Below are 23,642 nucleotides of genomic sequence, written 5' to 3'. Positions count from 1 at the left end.
GACCAAGAACACAAATTAATTCTGAACAAATGGCACGAAGTAAACATCAKATTTGAAACTATTCCAGCCAAATAATGTAATATTCAGTTTGAAATATTTGACTTGTTCTGTATGAAACTAAATGAGCAGCTTTTATTTGAAATATTCACTGGACATGTAGCGAACAGTTCTGCATTCAGTTTATTTTGTTTGAACTGAACAGCAATGAAGACAGACTGGGTTAAACTCAGGTTAAACTTGGTGTTTGGATGATTATCRAGCCAGACAGAAACATAATGCAACCCACAGAAACTTTGTTTAGACTATCCCCACCTGCAAAGTTAGTGCTAGTTATGTCTGTGTACGCCAATTAGATTCAAAAACAAGGCAAAAAGTCACAAAAGATACAATTCATTGGAGAAAAAAACTGTTTGAAAAAGAAATACACTTGACAAGGCCTAGTGGTGAATGTGGTATATGAATCTCACATTTTAAAGATTTTTATTTCCACTCTCATCTTCCTTTCAGTCATTCATTTGGAACAAGTTATGTCAAATGTTGGAATTARTAAAATATTACACATACTGTAAGTGGACACATTTTTGTTGAAGTTAAGTGTATTTACAATAGTTTAAATGCTGATTTAAGACAAACAAATGAAGTGGTGTTAAACATATAGCTGTGTTGCTGTACATGTTAGCTTTCTAACACATTCCCATTATATTTATGAATCACCACGTTTTATAACATGTTTAGATTATTTCTCACAATTTTTGCTTTTCTTCTCAATCGAACTCCCTATTTGACTTTTAATCACTACTCTAACTGGGTAGCAAAAAAAAAAAAGCGTTAACAGGCAGGTGGCCTAACGTAATGAGCTTAATGAGGCTAAACTCATTATGAGAGAAGGCGCATGTCAGAAGAACGTTACTATTCCTGGACTCRTAGCAGGTGCTCCCATTTCCCAAACCAGGCCAGGACTCACATGGAAAATTATATTCCCGGGTTCTAACAAGGGAATGAGGCAGTGTGTGGGCTTTTTTAGCTTTAATGATCCCATCGAACAAAACCCTGACAGAACACTGAAGAGATGGTGTCATATTTTCCCCTCCACTGTTTAGCTTTTATACTGACTGCATCATAGTCTGGATGAGTTTCTGCTTATGTATTTGACCAAACAGACTTTTTAGACATTTAAAGAGAAAACTACACATCATCTTCTAAACTATCCACCATATTATAAAAAATGTTGAGTTAAACAGAATCCAACCAGCATTCTTACCTCTACACAGTGTGAGTGGGTGCTGATGATGAAGACCTGTCCACCTGAAGAGGCCCAGAGGTGATCCTCCACAGCCAGCATCACCTTAACAGGAAGGACTCCCAGCTTCAGTAACTTGGGCTTGTCGCTGCTCCACAAACCATCTGACAGCAAACAATGCAGCTAATTCAGAACATTATATGGTATTATTGCAAACACGTGTATAAAAGATTGAAAATCTGATAATATACGAGAAAAACCTGCTTGTAATGAAACATCAAAAACACAGCAACAAAGGTCTTTAGCATATTGTGGCATCTATTTTTTCCTCTTATGGGCTAAGAAAAAATGATTTACAAAACAAACAATACTGTAACAATCAATCTGTTTTTCTAATTGTCACCTTTAAATGTCAGCGGCATTTTTAACTCTGCTAATGGTTGATAAGTGGCCATTGATGGTTTTCACAGGCTTCACTATGAATATAAATGGGCTGTGAAGTGTTAGTCAGMGCTGAGCTGTAGCCCACAACACACCTCCTACACACTCTGTTCTACATGTGCCGGGACATAGAGCCAGCTCTGCTGTGGTCAAACACCTTCGGCAGTAGATTTATAAATATCAGCACTTTTACCATCCTTTTTTTAAATGTACCTGCATTTATAAATGAGAAGAAACAAAAAGCTTAGGATTTAATGTGTTTAATAACCTAATTAATTTAAGCTGAGGTGAGGTTATTTAAGTGCCAATGTGCAGGAATCAACACAACACATTAGTAAGCTCACTGCAAGTCCAGAACTGAATAGAATATTTATCTAGATTCCACATTCTCCTGACTAATACAGCCCAGGAGGAGAATGAGGCCTCACCAAAAATGTTTCACTGAAGGCACAAAGACACCTATTGAGAGGAAAGTTACCAGGCATCCATGCAGAGAAAGATGTTTTTTTTTAGGAGGCGTAGCAATTACTGGAAAAGTAATCTCCAAATAAAATAGCAAGATTAACATTCCAGCAGTGCTGTGTGTGTATTATTGTAACAAGGATGCTGCGTAGGTGAGTGTATGAAGGAAATGTTGAAAGGAGCTGTAGTGAAGAGAGGCAGGAGTGCCAACTTGCAGGCTTATGCAAGTCGTCAGCGCTGAAGTGCGTCGGCCTACATCCTTCTTCATGTCAGTATCAGCTAATACAAAGTGCAGCTAAAATACTTACCGTACACTGAATGCTGATTCAACATTCACAATATTGCTTATATTTATTTTTTATGTTTGGTTTTTTTACCATTTAAACTACTTCTGCATACTTGATGCTATTTTAGCCTAACATTAACTTTGTAACTAATTTTGTGCATTATTCTGTTCAGGGGAACACTGATGGTACAGGACGGCTGATTGCAGAAGGTTCTGACAGCAGCGTGGGACCTCTGATGTTTCACTGCCTCCTGCCTGTTCAATTTCTCTCACAGKCATTTACTTGGGAAACAGCAAACATGGCAGAACTAGGCTGCCAACTTAAGAAACACTGCACCGACAACAGGGTCGCATTTCCCATGCAGCTTCAGAAAAAATCAGCACCGAAGGCATTAACGAGAGCGAGATTTCTGTCTGCTCAGTTGTTTTTGATATTTCGTCTTTACCAACATCGCAGGTGCTTTTTGATCAGCTCAATCCACTCCTGCTGGTCTCTGAAAGGTAAATCGTGACTCTGCTTAAAGGCCAATTGTGAACAGGCAGTGACAAAGCACTCGGGCAACATTACAGCAAGGAAGCAGTTTTTAAAGGGATCCACGATTAGTTGTAACATTGGATTTTATTTGATAAACATTTATTTTAACTGTTAAAGACTAAAAATACTGCAGGCTGTTTAGTTTTTATGATTTTTTTAAAATATATTTTAACATGAACGGAGCCATTTTATTTACATGCAAAGCATTCTGGGTAAATGATGATGTGGATAGGTCCTCTGTGTGAGCGAGCTCTACCCACCCAGAAGGTTAATCTTGGACAATATCTGACGATCGACTCTTTTAAATGAAACCAGAGAGCGTTGACAGAGAGGAGAAGGTAGAAATGACTCAGCCTGKAACTGAAAATATGGATGGAGGACAACAGAGCTGCTTCATGGAAGAAGAACCTCAGCTTAGCCTGTTAGCCTTTGCGCTAGCGCCGACGCTATATTGCCTTATATATATGAGCTCRGTGTAAACGTGACAAACTAACAAGCTAAACTGAGGTCCTCCATCCATATTTTCAGTTGCAGGCTGAGTCATTTGTGCRTTCCTCTCTCTGTCATGTGGATGGAGGACCTCAGTGATGAGAGGAGAATGTGTAGCGCTGAGCTAAAACATATATATGGTGATGGTGTCGGGGCTAATGCTAAAGCTAACAGGGTAAGCTGAGGTTCTTCTTCCATGAAGCAGCTCTGTTGTCCTCCATCTATATTTTAAAAAAGCCAATCATCAGATATTGTCCAAGATTAACCTTCAGGGTGGATATAGCTCGCTAGCAGCTTCGCACTGAGGACCTATCCAAGTCAACATTTACCCAGAATGCTTTGCGTGTAAATAAAATGGCCCCATCCGTTTAATAGATTTTTAAACTTTTAGTTTAAAAATGATAAAAACTGAACACCCTACAGTATTTTGACAGTTTTTATTTTACAGTTAAAATATATGCTTATTAAATAAAGTCTAATGTTACAACTTACCATGGATCCCTTTAAAGACATACAGACATACAGCAACACACTATGCATATGTTTATCGACTAATGTGAAGACTGCAAAAAGAGGAAAACCTGACATACCAACCAGACAAGGTGTAACAAACTGTCCAAAAACATTCCTGAACAACTGCGTACACCCTGGACCTTCCTTCCTGACAAACTGCACCTTGACAGAGGGAGGAGCAAGACTAGTTTTCCTTCATGTTTTCTGTCCGTAGGCTGTCATCCATATTCTAAACGTCTCGTTTTATTACTCTCCAGTGCATGCAAATGTGATAGATAAACTTAAAAAACAACAAAACCTGGAGACTCCTGACTGACTTTTTACTGCTAAGAATGGAAATTACAGGACAATGACAAAAGAATTTATACTTAACAGCCAAGGATGACAAGGATTTACCTCCCTTATGTTTAAGATTCAGCTCATCTTTACTCACTGCAGAGAAACAAGCCTACAGAGTCACAGGCAAACACCGCATCACTCTGGAAGCAAATGACAGACGGAACAAAGCTGAAAATGTGAAAAAACTGTGGGAAGCGTCTGGCCCATAGTGTGATGTCTGTACTTGGAAGCTAAAGAGGAAAAACATTAAATAGGTCACAGCTAACATAGTGGCTTCTCCCAGACAACAAAGCAAATGGAAACAGAGGCTAAACACACTGCAGCGCAGACCCCTGACCTCAAACTACACACCGACTCTGTCTCACACACCTCGGACTTTATTCTGCCGAGCGCCAAGCTGCGTCAGCAAACTCTTAAACTTTTAAGCTCTAAACTTTCTTTTATGGTTTCAAAATAAATAAAAACTAACGTAACTGAATTACTTCAACTAACACCTTTAGAATTGGCTCGAGTATATCTGAATAACAAACCTTGTGAAGGCAGTGTTTAAAGAATAGAAAACAAATAAAATTTAAGTGTTTCCACTTTTTTAAAACCCACCTTGTGATCTGGAGTAAACGGCCACAGAGCCACTAACCAGGCCGGCGTACAGACAGTGCTTTTTATAGACCACGCTGGTGACAGGAGACTTGTCTGGGGTGAAGAAATGCTGCAGACGCACCTTCTTGGACCGCTGGCTGCTCTTATACACGATGATGCTGAACAGAAGAAACACACGATCAATACGAGGAGAATGATTAGTGACGGCTTGTCTATGTGACGTGATTTAAAATAAACCCTGATACATTTACTGATTACTTTGTATTTGCCAAACATTTTACAGAATTTTTAGACTTTTGAATTCTAACACGTCAAAAGTCATTTGAAATTTAACCAATTATTTAGAAGCATTTATTCTTAAACTGCTTTGTTTAATTAAACTTCCAGCATTCGTTGATTAGTTCTTGTTTGTGGATGTGTATGTGTACCTGCCCTCCTCCATGCCCAGACAGACAGTGGGAGTGTCGGTGGTCTTTGTGAGGAGGACCTGGCTGTTCTCGGGCACCTTGTCACCGTTCTCATGAAGCTGTTCTGTTGGAACGTAGGCCATGCAGAGGATTTGAGACTCCACGTTGAAACACTCCGTCACTTTCGGGCTGGAGTTCTGCATGGCCACTATGGCTATTTGGCCCATCTGGTTTGTGCAACTTGCAACCTTTAGAAAGATTTTTTTTTAATTAACTGATTAAAAGCTAGTGACAGATTTAAAACTGCACAGTGTGTAAGGGCCCACTGCACAGAAAACTCATGAGACCCCATGTTAGGTCTTTATCATGCAGGATTATCTCTCACCCAGACACATCCGTGGCCCACAACAGGAGAGTCAGCCGTGCTCTCTGGATTAATGTGGGGCTCTGGATTGTGAACCGCACATTCCACCTGCCAAAGACAAGAAAATGTCAGAGGAATAGATGATTTGAAAAGTCACAACCAAAACTGGTAAAACTTTATACACCTTACTTAGCCTTATTTAATCATTAATAAATAATTAGTTAACACTGAAAACATTAATGACAATTCTAATTTAATATGCAATAAATTAACACATTGATGCTTCACCCAGAATGGCTAAATACTTAAAAAACCAACATACTCWCTGTTTATTTATGCTTAACGACTCATGAATTATTTTTCTGGATACTGTGTGTAYGTATGCTCATGTCATGGACTGCTTAGAGCAGGGGTGCCCTAATTTTTTCCACRAGGGGGCCAAAATGAAAATCTATCTGAGGGCTGCAGGCAAAAGGCTATAATATATACAAATACTTATTAAGTAAAGTCCTTTTCTTTGTATGATTAAGCAAGCAGCCACCGCAGGGGGCCGTTTTTTTGTTTTAGCTYGTAAACAGCACTTACAGAAAGTTTGACGTTACGCTCGGGCAGCAAAGACTCATGGGACATTTCATAAATTGATTCTGTATGAGTTTTTGTGGTCTTAAAACGTGTGCAAATCGACATGTAATCTATACGTCTCTTCTAGTTACTTGTTTTTCATGTTTAATCTTAATAATTCAAAGATGAAGTCAGCACCATGAATGAAGGCTATCTTCTCTACAGCCTGATATGTAGTCATTGGGCCAATAGRTGCAATAACTGAAAGGGGAATTACAGTGTTTCTACAAAGGATGACAGGAGATAATTGCTGCTGGTGGGCCAAACCAAAAAGCCAATTTTGGCCYCACTTTTAGGTACCTCTGAGTTAGAGAACATTTGAACTGACTTTGATTTTGGTCTGATTTCCACAGGTGAAAAGGGAACCTGTGACACTTCCGGGTTTTGTCAAAATTAATAAATAATTAAAAAGTATAAACAGTAATTCCTGAGTTATTAAGCATGAATAAAGAAAAAGTATGTTGGTTTTGGAAGTAATTAGCTTTTATGGGTAAAGCATTAATACATGTGTTAATTAATAACTATTTAAGAATGTATCATCCTTAATTAATGATGTTTCCAAGGTTAACCAAAAATTTATCAATGATTAGGTAAGACTAAATAAGGTGTAGTTATTCTAAAGTTACCCAAAAATCAAACAAAATGCATATGTCTGAGTTATCTGTAAAAAGTTAATACAATTTTTTTAAAAAGTCTCTTCAAGGGAGATTCTTTCATCTATATGAGTCACTTTAGCTGCAGTGCAACAAACTACTCATCTCAAAACTAACTACCCTTGTTAGGAATTGAACCCATAACCTTTGCATTATTAGCACCAGACTATCTACTTGAGCTAACCGGCCTCAAATAAAAAAAAAAAACAACATCAATGGTGGTCGAACAATCTATAATGAGATCTGACTTCACTCAACATGTCACTGACATGTGAGAATTTGTGCCTCCAGTCTGTGGACATCTTAACTTTCCAGCTTTGACATGAACACATTTAGTTTCAACTTTCTCATAAAAAAAACCATCTCATCAGTTCACAGCTGAAACGGTACAKCTTCACTCGTCAGTAACATCAGTAGTTTACACCTACGGTGAGCTCAAGTAACAATAAAAATCACTCCACAGATATCCTGTCAGAAGCTGTTGTGTACTTCGTAAGTAGTATGTGTGAAATTGTGATTTTCACTTTGCTCACGTGTTAAAAACATTAAAGCATAAACAATGGATGTGTGAGAAACACATTTCAGCTACAACTCACAGCACACTGCAGCCTCTTGGCATTTCCAGTCTCTCATACAAGAGATCAATGAGGTGGAATCAAGAACCCAATGAACTGTCTACAGGCAACAATCCATATTTGTATTTCAGTATGTTGGCCCCATGTCAGACATAAAAATAATACATTACGATGATATTTTTGTTTGTTTTGGCACGTTATCAAAAGGGTCTTTCTGGTTTAATTATTAGGAACTATTACAATTACCAACAATTCAGTTTTATCTGCAGGTTGACAGAATTAAAGGCCATCTTTTTCTTCATTGCAGCTCTCTGAATGAGCGTAGTGAGGAGCAGGGAAGAGAGCAGCTCACACAGGAATATTGATTGCTTTAACCTTTAAAATTTAAGGGCCCGGGGTGCCGCTCCAACCCACCCAGTAAAGTGTGTGCTCCCATAAATTAAAGCCGATGCTGTTCGAGTTCAACCTACAGCCATTTGTTGTACATCACCCTCCCCCAATAAAACTGTGAGGACCCCACAGCCTTTTATTGGCATCAACTCTCCAACCGACTGAGCTAACCGGTCAAAAACTGAATATGTAATGAAGACATTCTCTTAGATCTTTAATAACATGGCTATAGTTYAATCAGCTGCTATAAAATAAAAGAACTCTTGCTCCTAAGAAAACTCTTCTTAAACATTTGTTCAAATCATCCATCAAACATTACACAAACAGAAGCGGAAACAAGTGTGGAAAGCAACAAGCTTCAATCCTCATTAAAGCTGGGTTTAACACGCTCTACAGCAAACAATACATTTACTGATCATACATCAGAAAACATCCATCTTACTAGAAAAGAAAAGTATTTACCTTGAACTCTTGTAGTTTTGACATAACGACAGGCATCTGTCGAAGTAAGAGAGGGTGTTTCTGCTTTTTGATTTGATTACCATCGTCATCTGCAAAGAACCAGCCCTGCAGGTTGTCCTCTTCTAATTTAGAACACAAACAGCACAGTTCAGTTTGATACAGAACACAATCATCTGGTTTCTATTAGAAAGCTCCACGGGCTCACACTGTAAAATCTATWTTAACATCTCAGGAAATTCAACTATTATAAAAAGCTGGGACACAACTTTTGTGTTGACTTTGGATTTAAAAACAACTAGAAGCCAAAAATATACTCAGCAAAACAAAACAGGGTAATTGTGAATAATAAATAAAACAAAATAATATTTGTACGAAGACAGGAAGTAATATGGAAATGAGCGATGGAAGTACACAGATGGGTAGTACACTGTACCTAGAGCCAACTTAGCCRTCTGCAAGTTACTGATCCATGACTGTTTGATTGCTGGGCTGTGTGTATTGAACACAGCACTGAAGTATGTTGGTTTACCCGTCCTGCCAAATATAGAAACAAGAAATGAGAAAAATCAAGAAGATCTTGGCCATGATTATWTTAGTCCCAAATTTATGAACTAAGMATTTTCTAATCTCTACTTGAACGTTGTTTTTCAGCACAATGATGACGCTGCAGCCTTGAAAATGTTTAAGTTGCACAAAGTAGAATGTGACAATGTAACCACAAGTTCTAATAGCAGCTTGAGCAGACACWCTGCAGCCGTGTTTGCCTCTTCTCTGTGTTCGGATGATTTAAATGCAACCCTGCAGTCAACGACTGAGAAGTCTGGTGATTTGAGATGAAGGGATCTGGAGAGCAATGAGAGACGAGCAGCTGTGTTCCCAAACATACCCTTAGATAATCTCAGCGTTTAAACGCAGCAAAGATGAGTGATGGAAYGAGACAGAAAAAAATACAGAGAATTAAAAAGACAGTTCTGGTCATGTGTCAAAGAGCMAAAATAAGACGCTCCCTGGGGGTCCGTGTGGGGTCTATAATAAAGTGTGGTAATGTGCAACAGGAATATTTGTGTTCAGCAGCTGGGTAGACTCTGGTTGCAAACACTGCTGGTGAATTTCAGCTCTTGTGATTCATGCCTCAGATTAGAGCWGGTGCAGAAACTTGTTTATTCCAAATATGCTCTAATTCTCTATCAGAGCCAAATGCATAAAGGGAGGCTACAAGGAGAAAAGGAGGGTAAAAGGGGATAAAGATAACCCCGGGATAAATAAAACACTACGGGGGGTAAAGCCCGAGACAGGAGACTGCTGTTTGGGTTTAGAATGAGTTCAAACTAAGGCAAACGTGAGTGCATTTATTTGTGTAAAAACAAAACAAAACAAACTTGTCTTGTTTGCCGGGCAGCTGGAGTTGAATTCTGCACCGGTCAGCTGCTCTAATCTCCTCTTCCTTCTTCAGAATTAGCCTCTGGAGACCCGAGACCCAATCGTGCGCCACGGTGGGATTCACATTCTGCACAGCAAAATATCAGAGAAAAAATAATCAATTTGAAGAAAATAGAGCCGAAATTGAGCAGAGAAATAATATAACAAGATAGAGAACAAATGTTTGGTGCTTTACGATAAAAATTCACTAAGATTATAAAGTTGTTTTTATGAGTAAAGAAATAATTYCACTCCGATGACTCCTTTTATATAAATCTTAATGTGAACCTGGAGATTGTGGCTTAAACTGGTGAATTGTTTCACTGTAAATAGTGTTTAGTACAAAATTTCTGCTTCCTGTCGCAATCTTTGACTAAAAGTATTTTTGTGTTGAAATCAACAAAAATAATCTACAACTTCAAAAGACTTTTCCCATATTTATCAGTAGACCACTATATTTTTGGCCTTTAAATGAAATCATTAGTGACATGTTGACCTTTCAGTGTGGCCTCAAAAAACATGAAACCTTCTTTTGTAAAAAGAACCTCGTTGATGTTATTTAGGATGTAAAATTTATTCTTGAGATTCTAGGCTCTGTTTATTTCTCGCCTCTTTCTTTGCCTCTTCATTAATCTCCATCCTCTGCTTGATGCGCTTGGACACATCTCTCTAAGAGCCTCTTCATTACTCTGCCTCCCAGCCTGCTTCTGACAGACCTAACAGCACAGCACAAACACGGCCTCACATCCTCCTGCTGYGCTCTGCAAACTGGAGCTCTGCTTCACTAGCACAGACAGTGTGTGGATACTTCATATAACACACCTGAACGGCCTAAATCACAACTTATGAGGCACCAGTGTAGTTAAAATGAAATGATTAAATGAGTGCATTTCACAGTTTAGATATTTTAACCCTTCGAATGAAGTCCTCATGAAAACATATGTTTTCAGATAATAAAACAGAAACAGATAATTATTTTATATAAACATTTTTTTTAAAAAGCTGACCAGCGTTCCGTTGGTGTGATTTTAACTAGTTTGTGTGCACTTGCGCAGTACCTGATAGTTTCCTTTAAGGCTGCTGATCATAGTGGAGATCTGATTGACCAAACTGAGGTCGTGGATCAGGTTTTGCAGGTCTTGGTACAGCTGGCCAGGGCCCATGTACAATTTGTCTACAAAGAAACACAAGACATATTTTTAAACAACAGGTGCAACTGTTCAAATTTAAATTAAAAAAATGTGCGTTCAGAGTGTGAAAGTGTTTAAAATTTGCCAACAAGGAAATATGGTGACATCTAAAAGTTGTAGCTTTTAACATTTCAGTCAGAGAAAGCTGGAAGCACAGGCAACAATGAGCAAAGTCAGTCTGGTGATAGCAGCAGTTAGAAAAAAGGACAAAAATCAATAAAGATCAACCAGTTGGTTTCCCACAAGCTGCTGTGACAGCTCTGCAAACTCGCAAGTGATTTTCATCTATTTCTTTCTTTGTTCACAGGAACACCAATATGAACTGTGAGCTTTGAGAGGCCGGTTTGTTTTTGTGTGTCTGCTTAGCTCGACCTCTGGATTCTTTGTGTGTGCTGCTGCTGCTGCTAGGTACTTCATCTTCTATTCTAACCCATACAGCTGCAATAGTGTAAATATTTATAGTCATCAGCAAACAAAACTGAGCAGTGTGATAATGTTTCTGTTTCATGTAGTGATAACGCTGCTGATTAACAAGAGATTAATGGTGGCATCTGCTTTACATCGTTGGGATCAAAGTTAAAGACCGTGTAAAGTAAAAATAAATGTGTTCTGAGGTTGTCCCACCACAGAAATATGTGTTAATAATCACCCAGCCAAGTTTGAACAATTAAAAATACTGTTAACCTTATAAAATTGTGTGTTAAAAGTAATGAAAAATATCAGTTAGCTGTGATCTGGAATGCTGGGGGCGTGTCCTCTAAGGAGCTTAAACCACGCCCACGACCCTGAACATTCCTGTAACTAAGGAAACAATGTTTTCTTTTCCATTAGAGCAACAGGGGGTAGGGTTATACTATAGGCAGCTGCGTGACATCACGAGGCTGCCCTTTAAGACACGCCCAAAAAATCCTGAAACACAGATACCTTGTTACACAAATTGAATCATATCTCCACTATTCAAATATCTACAGTTGAGAGAATTTTTACTCATTTACAACAATCCATTTATGACATTTATAATATTTTAAAAATAAAGTGTTACATTTTACTTTACACGGTCTTTAAAGTGTTGAGCAGAACTTTATGTAGTTTGATTAACTGTTTACAACGAAGCCTTATGGTGTGTTTACGATGGAGCTCTATGCAGTAAAGGTGACATTTTATTCCATCTTTTGTTGTGCATTAATTGATGAACTAACAGAAGTAAAAAATAGGAACTGATAATACTTCTGAAAGTGACCAATCCCAGAGATTAGACAGGCCCCTTGCAACCCATTTTAACAGMGATCTAGCTTTCTGAATAGCTCTTTGTATAAGTGCCAAATAGCAAGTCTGCAAACAAAACAGTCCAGAGAGGATCAGAAGCAGGCATGCCTGAAGAAAAAAAAAACATTTATAAAAAGCAAACAATTTATCTGCAAATTATGGACTTGCTGGGGGAGCAGCAGGAAAACGTAAATGAAAATGACTGGTTTGCACAGTGGTCCGTTTATCTGCAGCGCACAGGAAGAGACTAAACAAAAAGACGTACAAAGAGCTGACATCATACGCTGGAGAAACGTTTTAAGGCTTTCTGTTTGGCTGTTGCCTGAGYCGATTCTGGCTATAACAGATGAGAAACGATTGTTTCCACTTGGTAAAGATTACCAGACAAACACGCACATTTCTACCACACGGAGAACTAAAGCTGGTTTGAAATTAACTAGGATGACTAACTTCTGGTCAAGGTGCATTAAAATGAAATCTTGTTGAAGCAGCGTGGTAAAAGCTCTGCAGGCCTAGAGTCAGAGCAGATGATGCTCAGGTCTGTGTGCCATCTGTTATCAGACACTCATCTAATGGCTGAACTGTTGATTTGACTCAGAAAAATAAAGGCAGGAGGATGCYGTCGACCAACATGTGATGGTGAAGTGTGAGCAAACGAAATGTGACAAAGAAAAGAAAAGAAAAGGTCAAATGGAGGATGTGAAAGTAGGCAAAAAAGGGTATAAGATCCTTTTTTTCTAGAAATGAACAAAAGTTTTTAGTGTATAAACAAAGTGATGCTATGTTACAACAAATACATTAAAAACTTGACTGTAAGAGTCTGAATATTAGAGTAAAAGAGTAAGAGAAAACATTGTGGCAGAGCTACAGAGTGCAGCGTGTAATTTAACAGTAGTAATTCTAGCCTGCAACAACTGGAAACTAAAAGCGAAAGCCTTTGACCTCTGCTTGAACACTCGAGCCATTTCACAGACCTGCCATAATGCATTATCAAAGCACTCAACAACTTAGCAGAAGACCAACAACTACTTCAACACAAACRTTTGAAAAACACGAAACAACTCCTAAAATAAAAAATTGCAGAGCTGCGACCACAAAATCATACACCGTCTTCATCCTCGTTTGTCTGATCTGAGGCTTTTAAAGTGGCTGAGCAGCTGTTTGTGACAGAGCAGAGCTCAGCTCAGTGGAAAAACTGAAACCACTGGACTCAGCAGCCAGCAGACCAAAGGACTGCAGCGGGGTGGTGATGGGGGGGGACACACACTGTATCGATTCATTTGAGTAGATTTGAATGTCTATAAGTCTCCATTTTCAAACAAATCTTGACAGATTTTTTAAATACTTAGCTATTAATCATCAAAACTGATGCTTTTCTGCCAGCGAGGCTGTGAGAGGCTGGGATTCGTACTTGGCTTGGCGCTGATCACCACCTTCTCTCCGGAGTGAGGAGCAGGGTGGCGGCTTCTGTCGACCATGTCCTCGCTCGATCCAAACTCCAGCACTTCCACGAAGCTCAGAGGCACACTCCACTTCAGGCGGAACCTCTGATCGAGTGGAGCATTTCCACTGCCGCTCCCACTCCCACTGCCATCCTGACACCTGCGTAGAGTTTCAAAATGAAAACCAGGAAGGTCAAGTTATAGGGGGAGCAAATGTCACTAATCTAGAGCAATCTAGAGCGTGATTATCTAGTGAATGTGAAGGTAATTGGAAGTTTGTGTTGAGGTCTTTCCTACCGGATGTTGGGCGTGGCACACATGAGCACATCATTAAGCAGGAAGAGGCGTTGCTCCTTGGTTTTGATGATTTCACCTCGCTCATTATAGACCGTCTCCACCATGTCGTCTGAGCGGATCAGGTAGCGAGTGCCGTTACTCAGCAGCTAGAAGATGAGGATAATAAGTCAGCTGAAATGAAGAATGTTGTATTAAATCTAAAACCACAGCTGCGAACAGAAACGAGGAACTATGAAAGACAAAGAGGACTCTGATAGTGTCAGGGTGTACTGGCTCACTGTGCTCCTGCGCCCCACGTTTTCTGCAACACTTCTGTGAAAGTGCTCATTTTTTGAATGAAAGAGTTTAAACTATGATTCAGAGTAATTAAAGCCTACAAAGAGTGAAACTTTACTGCCCCAATGTAGGACGTCACGTAAGCACCAATGTCAGAGTAGGTGGCACAGACAGACAAATAATTATAAAGTGGGATGACTGGGGTTTGTGGACATGGTGTTTTTGCAGTGTATTAATGTGTCCCTTCAGAAAAAGACAKTGAAACGTCTCAGCTGGGTGAGCAATCCGTCAAGAAAAAAAACTCTAACATGCTTCGCTTAAAATAATACATAAAAGAGAAATTTGGACAAATGGAAAGGACAAACTCCACCAAGTAAACACACCATAAACACAAACTCTAAAGTGAAACGTGCCGACCTTATTTAGATAACGTTCATTCACAGCCTTTGCAATGTGACGGATCTCACAGCGCTGGTCGGCTTCCCTCTTTCTTTCGTTTAGCTTCTCTGCCAAYGTTTCCAGTTCAGTCAGGGCCATCTGCAGGGGCAGACGGTCTGCGTGGCCCACTGGTGTGTTCTTCAGCATGTCCTGATGAAGGTGAAGAGAATTAACCGAGTGAGCAGATTCATAAGAACGCATAAAGGCTGTTGCTTTAATCATTTCCAGCATCTATGGTCATGATAGTGGCATTGYGAWATTTTCACTGGATTTGTAGCTATTTCTCCACTACTACACAGTGATAGTTAAAACTAAAGGTCTCTCACATTTTATGACAAGAGACAAATAAAACCTGGGTAAAAGAAAGCTGATTCAAAGAATAAGAAAGTCATTTGACTTCAGATGTTGGTGCTGCAAGTCAAGAATCCTTATGTTTGATTAAGAGGCTCCCTCTGCTGGTGACTTTATATACAACAGTGTTGTGATTTGGAAAAAAATAATTATAGTGAAACATTTTTCACACCTGAAGAAGCAAAATAAACTGTGGGAATCTCTGGATGGGTTTCATCATCAGACCATAAAGAGTCATTCTGTCACCGCTGGTTTCTTGACGATTCTGCACAAGAAGGCACGTTACTACGTCGCAGCAATAACAAATCTTTATAATAACTTAGATAAATAAAACTGTTAAAGCAAACAGATGTATAAATGCGCTTGAATAAAAGATGATGAAACATTTTCTGTATTTAAAAAATACTTCTATTTTATTGTAAACAAACTAAAGTACAGCACATATCATTACTTTCAGTGTTACTGGGTTAATATTCTTGCATTAGGAAAAGTTTTTCCAACCTTAAGGAACTCCAGGAAGCCAGGTTTGGAGGCACACGTCTTCCTTACGACGGCCATTGCGGTGCTGAAGTTGTTCACGTACTCGCTGTAGGCATCCAGCACCATAGACTTAGAAAACTGTACAGAAAATAAACAACATGAAATTTTAGAAATATGTCAATTAATWTGATTTAACAGAAACAGAGGCCGAATGAATAATAACTGATGGGATTTTAGTTCCCAGTTTAACCATAATCTGTGTAAAACCAGCACTAATCACTACTTCACTGCATCTAAAGTTATTTTAAATACATTAAAATAAATATAAATTTGACTGTTCATAAATTCCCATTTCCTACAACTAATAACATTTTGGGTTACACCTTTTAATACATTTTTAAATTTTAAATTAAAGACTGTGCTTACCGACGCCACAAAGACATCTCCTATCATCTCCAGGCCATCCCACTCAGCCACGCGACTCGCCAGTGCGATCTGAAACAGGAAGTGGCACTGCAGGATCTCACGCACGCGGTAGAAGACAATCTTCAACTTCCTGTCGCTGAGCAGTCTGGGCTCGATCTGGGACAGGGGCTTCTCATACAGCTGACGAAGCAGACAGTAGGACTTGTAACAACCACCGCTACAAAACTAATTAGACAATTCTTCCAGCCTTACTCGCACACCTCTAATATCCTCTTGAGTGCATCGAGATAGTTCTTCTCACTCTCTAAAATAGAGCCCAATATACATCTTCTAACAAGCTGTAAACAAATAAAATAAAGGTCAGAACAGGGTTACATGAAGTGTAATAAATGTTAAAGGACGTGCTCCTTACCTGCTGCTGCGTAAGACCTTCTGGTGTTGGACACAGCACCGGCTCAACATTGAAACAGTCCACCTCGATAAAAAGTTCAGATTCATCCTCAAAACAGGCCGACTTTCTCTCTAAAACAAGAAAAAGAGAAAAAGAGAAGACAACTGTAACATTTTAAAACTACTTTAACACAAACACAGGAGGTAATACCTGGGCTGGGCAATAAATCAGTAATAATATTGTGAAAGACACGTGATCAATATCAATAGAAAATATGTCCAATGAAATGTTAATAATTTCACTGAACTCCAATCCAGAACCAAAYGGCATTCTGGGAGTTGTAGGCAGAGGAAAAGCTTTAGCCTCTTAACCTCCCACAGCCTAAGCAAGTTGGTAGCATCAACTCACTCTTTGGTAAACTGGTCCTTATTTCAAATAGGCAAAAACTAGGGCTGTGAAATTTATTGAGTTAACTCTGATTAATTTTAGTGCTGCATGGGCATAGATTAAAATTTTTAATCGCGATTAAAATTTACACTCACTTTACTATGGCTGAATATGTAGGTTTGTACATTGCAATGCATTCAGTGCATGCCAGGTTATCAAAAAGAAAAAAATTGTACAGGTCTTCTGGACGGGTTCTTCTCTAATGAAACGTTTCRTCTCTYCTCCAAGAGAYTTCTTCAGTCTGAGAGTTTCAGGCAAAATTCAGGCTTTTAAGCCCTGCCTCCGTGTGACTAATAGCCATACTCACATCACATGGCTATCGTTGACACCTAATTAACACTTATTGTTAACAGGGGGTGGAGTGATACTGGCAATGGCCGTGCTGTAGGAGGGGGACAACTGAAAACGGAGGCCTCCACTTCTGTTTAATGATGGACGGTCTTTCTTCACAAAAATGGCTTTTTTTAAAAAGAATTCACAGCTACCTTGGAATTAATAGATTTAAAATTTTAATCATTTGACAGCCCTAGTAAAAACAAAACAAAACAAAAAACGAATCAATAATTATCAATATCAGCTGATGTGAAACGCTTATGTCGTAATACATTTTTCAGCCGTATCGCCCAGCCCTACTTTTAGCCAAAGGCTAGTTTCATTTTCTGGATTACATACCCTGACAGAACGACTTCGTTTTGATGAAGGAACGTCCCTTTTTCACCGCAGCTCTGGTTTTCTGAAGTCCATCTTTCGTTCCTTCCTTGGCTGCCTTCACCAGCTTTTGCATCTTGAAGTAAAAAGAAAAAATATCAATAATATCTCAACGTTACGTTTTACAATCAGAAGTTTCAGTTGACGTTTGTCTAAACCTAAAACTAAAAAGCAACGGAGCTACATGGGATAGGAGTGTTAGAGAAATTAGGATTTATGGGACAACCAGCAACTGGGACATCAGCTGAAAGGTTTCTTTTTAAAACATATTTGTCGTAAAGTCTCAGCTACACCTAAACACAAGAGATTAAGAGTTCTGTTGCTGCTGTCTCAGTTAACTGTGTACTATGTTATGTTAGAAAACACTATATCATAACCTTTACAACCTTGTGGGACTTGTAATGAAGCAGAGAGGGTGTTAAACTTCATGTTAACCCATCACCACCAGGACCACCACCACAAGTAATTCACATGAGACGAAGGCTAGACGAAGGTACCACATCAGTGAGAAGATGCCAAGAGTGGAGTTAGCCAGACGGAGAGTACAAGTTTGGGACTAATCTTTTCTAGCACAAAACACATGAGGTGAGCCTCGACTAATTTACCTTCAGCTCGTGTTTCTGTTTTAACTGCTGCAGCTCTACCGTTCCCACTGTACTTGCCATTAGATCTTTCATCTTTTTCTCATAGTGCTCTTTCAAGCGTGTCAGATCTTGGGAGAGCTAAACGGAAGCAAAGCAAGCGTTACTGGTCATGGTTTCAGAATTCTGTTTAACCTCAGGGTTTCGGGGAATTCGCTTTTCTTTGCGTTCGTGATTTGATTCTTTTTCTAAAATGTTGTTTGATTAAAAAAAAGGGCAAAATATTAGAGTTGGAGAAAAAAAAAAAGATTTGATGACCGCGGGCACCGCTCTTCTTCTTACAGACAACAGAAGAAAAGAAAGTAAACTTATTGAAAAACTTCCAATTTAATAAAATATTATAATAATTTTAGACACAATTCAAAACATTTAAATTATAATCATTTGCTAAATAAATGTGTCAGATTTTAGCATTAAATAATGAAAAATCATTAAAACTTATTTAGGGATCGTCCATTTCACAGAAAATTTACAAAATCCTCTACATTACTAATACACAACTTAGAATTTTTTTTTTTTTGGTTGATTTAAAAGATTTTTAGTGACTTATTTCTAAGCCATCATTAGCCGTCTTTCCATCAAAGTTTTTTTATGCGCATTTCCAAATTAAAATAGGATGGAAACACTGCTAATGAGTTATCACCAAGTTAGAGGAAAAAAATAAATAAAAAAATCAGGAGAATTACTTTTTTATGCCTATAATTGTCAAATAATCATTTTCAGAACATAAACATCAGTAAAATTGGTTAAACAATTATTTTCTTCAGTAATAGATGCGACTCATCACATTTGTGGAAATAAGAGTTAAAAAAAATGCAAACATGGTTCAATAAACTGGACATGGGGTYTATTCACTGGCAGGACGCCAGGCTGGGAAATGGGAGGGGATTCGTTATACTCACATGGATCTTCTTCTGTGGGGGTTTTCCTCTCATGAAGGCGTTGGGCAGGCCGTTCTCAGGACGACTCTCKCCATCGCTAGCTTCGTCGTAGCTTTCAAACTCACTGGAGCTCCAGCCGTTATCGAGGGAGCTGCTGCAGCCGCCCTCCTCCCCGAGCTCCACATCGTCGTAGATCATCTCATCTGGATCTGTGCGAACCCAGAGGACAAACAAAAAATACGCCAAGACAAAAATGCAGCTTTGTTATAACTTTAAATAACTTATAGAATCATCAACTCAAATCAATGATTTCACAGATGAACCTTCTAATTAAAGAGAACCTTTGTAAAATATCATCTCACATTTATTGTAATGAATTGCATATAGGAATAAACAGATAAAAATACAATAGATTTAAACTTTTTTTGTATAAAAATATACATTTTAACAGTTTAAATGTATCTAATCACAGTAATAAATCACTACAGATAGCAAAATCCAGAAAAAAAAARGACTGTGCCCATAAACTGCACATTAAACACAGGAAGCTGCTGAATTTGTAAAATGACAGCATGAAGAGGAACAAGTTCAAACCTGTGTTGGAGTCAGAGTTCTCTCTGGGCACATCATCATAGATCACCTCATCTGGACCTGAAGAACATGTCAAAACCTCACAACAGTTAATCCAAGGCTTCTCACAGCAGACACCTGGGTTACTCACACAACAAGCAGAACATGAAGCACAACAGAACTACAAGAACAGTGCACACACACAAAACACACACAAGGGCCTGCTTCCTCTAAATAAAAAGGGAAGGAAGTGTCTGGGAATACAGTTGGTTCAAGAAGAAAATGAAAAAAAAGGCAGTCTGAAGGCATGAGCTGAGCGATCTAAACAGCAGCGGTGTCATATTTTCATCCCTTACTTTCCATCCAAGCAGTGTTTGCAGGATCTGATGCCCATTTAGCCAAAGCATCTTCTTCTGTAATCGGTGGATTCTCCTCACAGAAAACACTTGGGGGACAAAAAAAATTTACGTAAGCAATTATCCAGACAATTATTGTTACTATACAGTTAGGAGGAGTACACCTCCCATAAAYTTATCTTTAAAAGACTTGTACAWAAATATTTGTACAATCATGTGATTGTGTGATTTGGGACTCACCTGTCAGCMGAAGTGATGCTAGTCCCTACCACACTCACTGAAAACACAAAAAGTTACACAAAAAGGAAATTTTAACACTAATCAGCCCATTATTCTGCCAGCAGCTCTTTTCTAAAAGGTCCCACAGTTTATTGTGAACCACTCATTAAAACAGAATTTACATAAGATTGTGAAAAAAAATGAGTTGAGTCTATAAAATCAGGATGTAAAATTTTATACAGTTCTGTATATAGACCCACATTTACCTCCGCTCTTTCAGCTCTGCCACCAGGTGTCACTAATGGTTCCATAAACTTATATTTTAATAGAGATAATTACTTTAAGTGTGTTCACAAATGTCACCTAATTCAGGATTTCTACTGTTTTCTTGTTGTCAGAAAAGAAATGCCATGACAAGGTGATAATGTAGTTTTTTTCCCCCCAGTAAAATTATCTATTTAGAAAAGGCTAAAATGTTACCATAAATCATTTTCAAGATTAACAAAAAATTCAAAGTCATTTACTAAAATAAAACATATTTCCACATGGCCTTGGTAAGATAATAACAGTCCAATTAGGCTGCTGCTGCTGCCAGTCCACAAGCTTGGACTGCAAGTTTTCAGTGAAACCGGAAAATCCTCACAGCCAACACAGATCTTTGGGGAGATCTAAATTTAGTTCCTGCTTCCTTGTGGCAAGGCTTTCGGAAAAACAAAAGAGAAGAAAGAGCAGGGGATGGAAGCAGCTGAGACAGCGGTACGTGTTGAAGCCTCACTCTGAACATGTTGAGCAGTTTTATATTTTATTATTATTTTATGTGCATCCTTATTTATAATTATTTCACAAACTCCATTTCAGAGAAGTAGTTTCTACGTTACCATCTTCATCCGCGGAGAGATGTCGAATGATGACAGGTGTGGTGTAGGCTGGGGTGAGGAGCGGGACTCCAGAAGGGGTAGCATAGCCACATGGCACAGGCACAGAGTATCCTGAAGTGACGCCAGGGGAGCTGGGGTGGATATCCTGCACCTCTCCCTCTCCATCTTTTGGCTCCGACGGTGAGGAACAGGAAGAGAGGGATCCATGCTGCTGCTCCAGCTGGATGGGAGTGATATCAATCACAGAGTAGGGGTTGACTTTACCCTGGGAGGAGGTGCCAAGGARCTCCTGAGGAGTGTTCGGGTCATCCATGGATGCATTCTGGCCTTCACTGCCTAACGTGGGAGGAAAGAGACCGTGTTTATGATACAGAAAGATAGTTTACCAAAAGTATACCCTTAATTTGATTATTAATACATTTTAAAAACTTGGTTCTAATTTTCTAGAAAATTGGCGCAAATTAATTAACAAGTTTTCAGACTTTACATATTTGTAGTTTSATGAAGTTTTTACATTTTTAACAAGCACACTCTCTGATCACATTTCCACTATGTTTTAGATTTAAAAGCTTCACTGTGGAAACACTGGGGCAAAGTTTGTTTTTTCTGGATTGTGTTTAGCAAGCACGAGCCTATGGACTGATCCGAACATTGATCAAAAATATTAATGTGTTTTGATTACAACTTCCTTTCAGGGGGAGAAATAGAAAAAGTAAAATACTGATATTTCTCTGCTTCTATTACACTGAGAGTGAGTGGAATTAAAAAGGCCGAGGCTAATCCTGCCTTCCTCTGCTGTCAGGACTTTCAGTGATAAAAAGCAGACCACGTCCAGCAGGCAGAGATATAAGGTGTCAAAGGAAAGAGACGGCCCTTCTTTATGTCCTAACTTAGGCCTGAGCTGAAGAACTGAATGGGCTCCAGATACTGTAAAAGGAGAATGCCAGGAGAATGTGAGGAATTTTASATTACTGCCAAAACAGAAAAAATGTACTGCATTTAAGGCATTATTTACAACTAACCATTTTCTAAGCACAGATTTAGTGCGGAGGACTCTCATCCCAAACGAAAAGGCTGAAATGAGATTAACTACTCTCACTAAAGCCACAAGTAAAACGCCAACACTTTGGTTTACTAACCTGTACTTTTGGGATCTGTCTGCGAGTCGTAACCAAGAGGAGGGGGTGGAGTTGGAGGTGGTGGTAAATCTGTTTCCCTGTCATTACTCCCCTCAGCAACAGATGTCCGTTCGGCTTCTGTTGTTGCTCCACCTGGGGAACAGGGCTTGCTTGTAGCAGCTGTAGGGTCTGCTGCTGCTGATGATGAAGAGGTTGTGTTTGAGAAAGGAGCTGGAGGTTCCAAGACGATGGGATAGCCCTCGGGGTGACTGGCCGCAGAGCCGTGCTCGCTCTGATCTTCGCCGATAAGGRGTTCAGGAGCTGGAGGTGCCTGAGGGACGTCATCGCCACTGTCATCGAAATCAAAAGCTTCTCCTTCGTCTTCGTCATCAAATGGGTTGCCGTCTGCTAACACTAGATATGGAAAAGTCAAGTGTTTGTTATTGAATGAAATCCCTAAAATCTTTTTTTAATTGGCCAAAATCAACCAAACAATATGATATGAGATAATCTCATGTAGTTTTTATTTCTGCATTTTCAGATATTTAACAAAATCAGAGTATACGAGAATATTTAAYAGTTAGTTAGGTTGTATGTGGTTGTTGAAGTAACCATTACAGACCTTTAGTTAAGGGTGGAGTGAGTGATATTTATATGTTTTTTGTTTTGTTTCTTTTTTGCAGTAAGTTTTACTTCAAGGATTAGAACCCAAACAGAACCTCAGCTGCTTTAATCTGTTTAGTAGCTTTCAAAATGCATCACAGCCACTTCAGACCAATCACTTGGCAGCAGACAGGAAGGAAACGAGAAATATCTTCCCAGTTTCCACTCTGCAATTAGGCCAAAGGGAAAGAAAGTTGCTACTCCCTTCAGCGAAAAAAATACAGCCTGGGCTTAAATTATTTCTGATGTAATGAATAAAGTGGAGGACTGACTGAGTCAAGAAAATAAGAGTGGGTAAAATGAGTGGGAACATAAACTCTTCTGTTACACCAGTGGGCTCCAACAAGTCTAAAGACAGCATTGTGGGATTGATTTAGGGGCACAGAAAAAGACAAAAAAGTCTAAGAAAGAATTTGCCCCAATAAATCTTCTTGAAATCATTACAATCATTTTAACAGAGCACAAACCAAACACTAATTCACAATGTTTGACCCTTCATCTTTTATAGATCACAGAAAGAGAAACAATATTTTCTTTTGGGTGTTAATGACATCAGCTAACTTGTGTTTGTCACAGTGCTGCCCACAGAAACCACAGACTCTTTGGGAGGAAATTAAAGTGTATCTTAACCCCCCTGTGAAAAGATAACTCTGCCCCAAGGCAAAATTTGAAAAATGCATCAAAGTGGGTAGGGGAGGGGATGTGGGTAGGGGAGGTGGGGTTAGAGAGTGGAGGTGTGGCCAGGACGAGAGAACGYGACAGCTAGCATTAGCATAATTGATGCTACATGGAGAGTGACCACAGCGAC

The 23,642-nt window shown here is 39.0% G+C and overlaps 1 protein-coding gene across 3 annotated transcripts in view; it reads right to left on the bottom strand.

Annotated features, from left to right (window-relative positions):
• The window catches only part of arhgef10 (Rho guanine nucleotide exchange factor (GEF) 10), a 44,927-nt gene that overhangs the window by 10,580 nt on the left and 10,705 nt on the right, over window positions 1-23,642 (bottom strand). Inside the window, exons 3-26 of one of the 3 annotated variants that reach the window (XM_014011318.1) lie at window positions 22,193-22,585; window positions 21,054-21,389; window positions 20,197-20,233; window positions 19,957-20,045; window positions 19,625-19,681; window positions 19,052-19,239; window positions 18,114-18,230; window positions 17,473-17,584; window positions 16,375-16,484; window positions 16,223-16,300; window positions 15,963-16,142; window positions 15,558-15,674; window positions 15,229-15,321; window positions 14,685-14,855; window positions 13,992-14,137; window positions 13,664-13,854; window positions 10,855-10,970; window positions 9,757-9,884; window positions 8,811-8,911; window positions 8,378-8,499; window positions 5,698-5,784; window positions 5,334-5,560; window positions 4,906-5,063; window positions 1,262-1,404 (exon numbers count right to left, since the gene is read on the bottom strand). In XM_014011318.1, the coding sequence (XP_013866772.1) occupies window positions 1,262-1,404; window positions 4,906-5,063; window positions 5,334-5,560; window positions 5,698-5,784; window positions 8,378-8,499; window positions 8,811-8,911; window positions 9,757-9,884; window positions 10,855-10,970; window positions 13,664-13,854; window positions 13,992-14,137; window positions 14,685-14,855; window positions 15,229-15,321; window positions 15,558-15,674; window positions 15,963-16,142; window positions 16,223-16,300; window positions 16,375-16,484; window positions 17,473-17,584; window positions 18,114-18,230; window positions 19,052-19,239; window positions 19,625-19,681; window positions 19,957-20,045; window positions 20,197-20,233; window positions 21,054-21,389; window positions 22,193-22,585 (3,497 nt within the window). The remainder of the gene's footprint in view (window positions 1-1,261; window positions 1,405-4,905; window positions 5,064-5,333; window positions 5,561-5,697; window positions 5,785-8,377; window positions 8,500-8,810; window positions 8,912-9,756; window positions 9,885-10,854; window positions 10,971-13,663; window positions 13,855-13,991; window positions 14,138-14,684; window positions 14,856-15,228; window positions 15,322-15,557; window positions 15,675-15,962; window positions 16,143-16,222; window positions 16,301-16,374; window positions 16,485-17,472; window positions 17,585-18,113; window positions 18,231-19,051; window positions 19,240-19,624; window positions 19,682-19,956; window positions 20,046-20,196; window positions 20,234-21,053; window positions 21,390-22,192; window positions 22,586-23,642) is intronic. The other 2 variants (XM_014011327.1, XM_014011334.1) reach the window with 2 other exon arrangements.

This window comes from Austrofundulus limnaeus, unplaced genomic scaffold (genome assembly GCF_001266775.1).
Source record: "Austrofundulus limnaeus strain Quisiro unplaced genomic scaffold, Austrofundulus_limnaeus-1.0 Scaffold2, whole genome shotgun sequence".
Lineage (NCBI taxonomy): Eukaryota > Metazoa > Chordata > Actinopteri > Cyprinodontiformes > Rivulidae > Austrofundulus > Austrofundulus limnaeus.
Note: the sequence above shows the minus strand (reverse complement) of the source record. Positions and strands in the feature narration are given on the sequence as shown.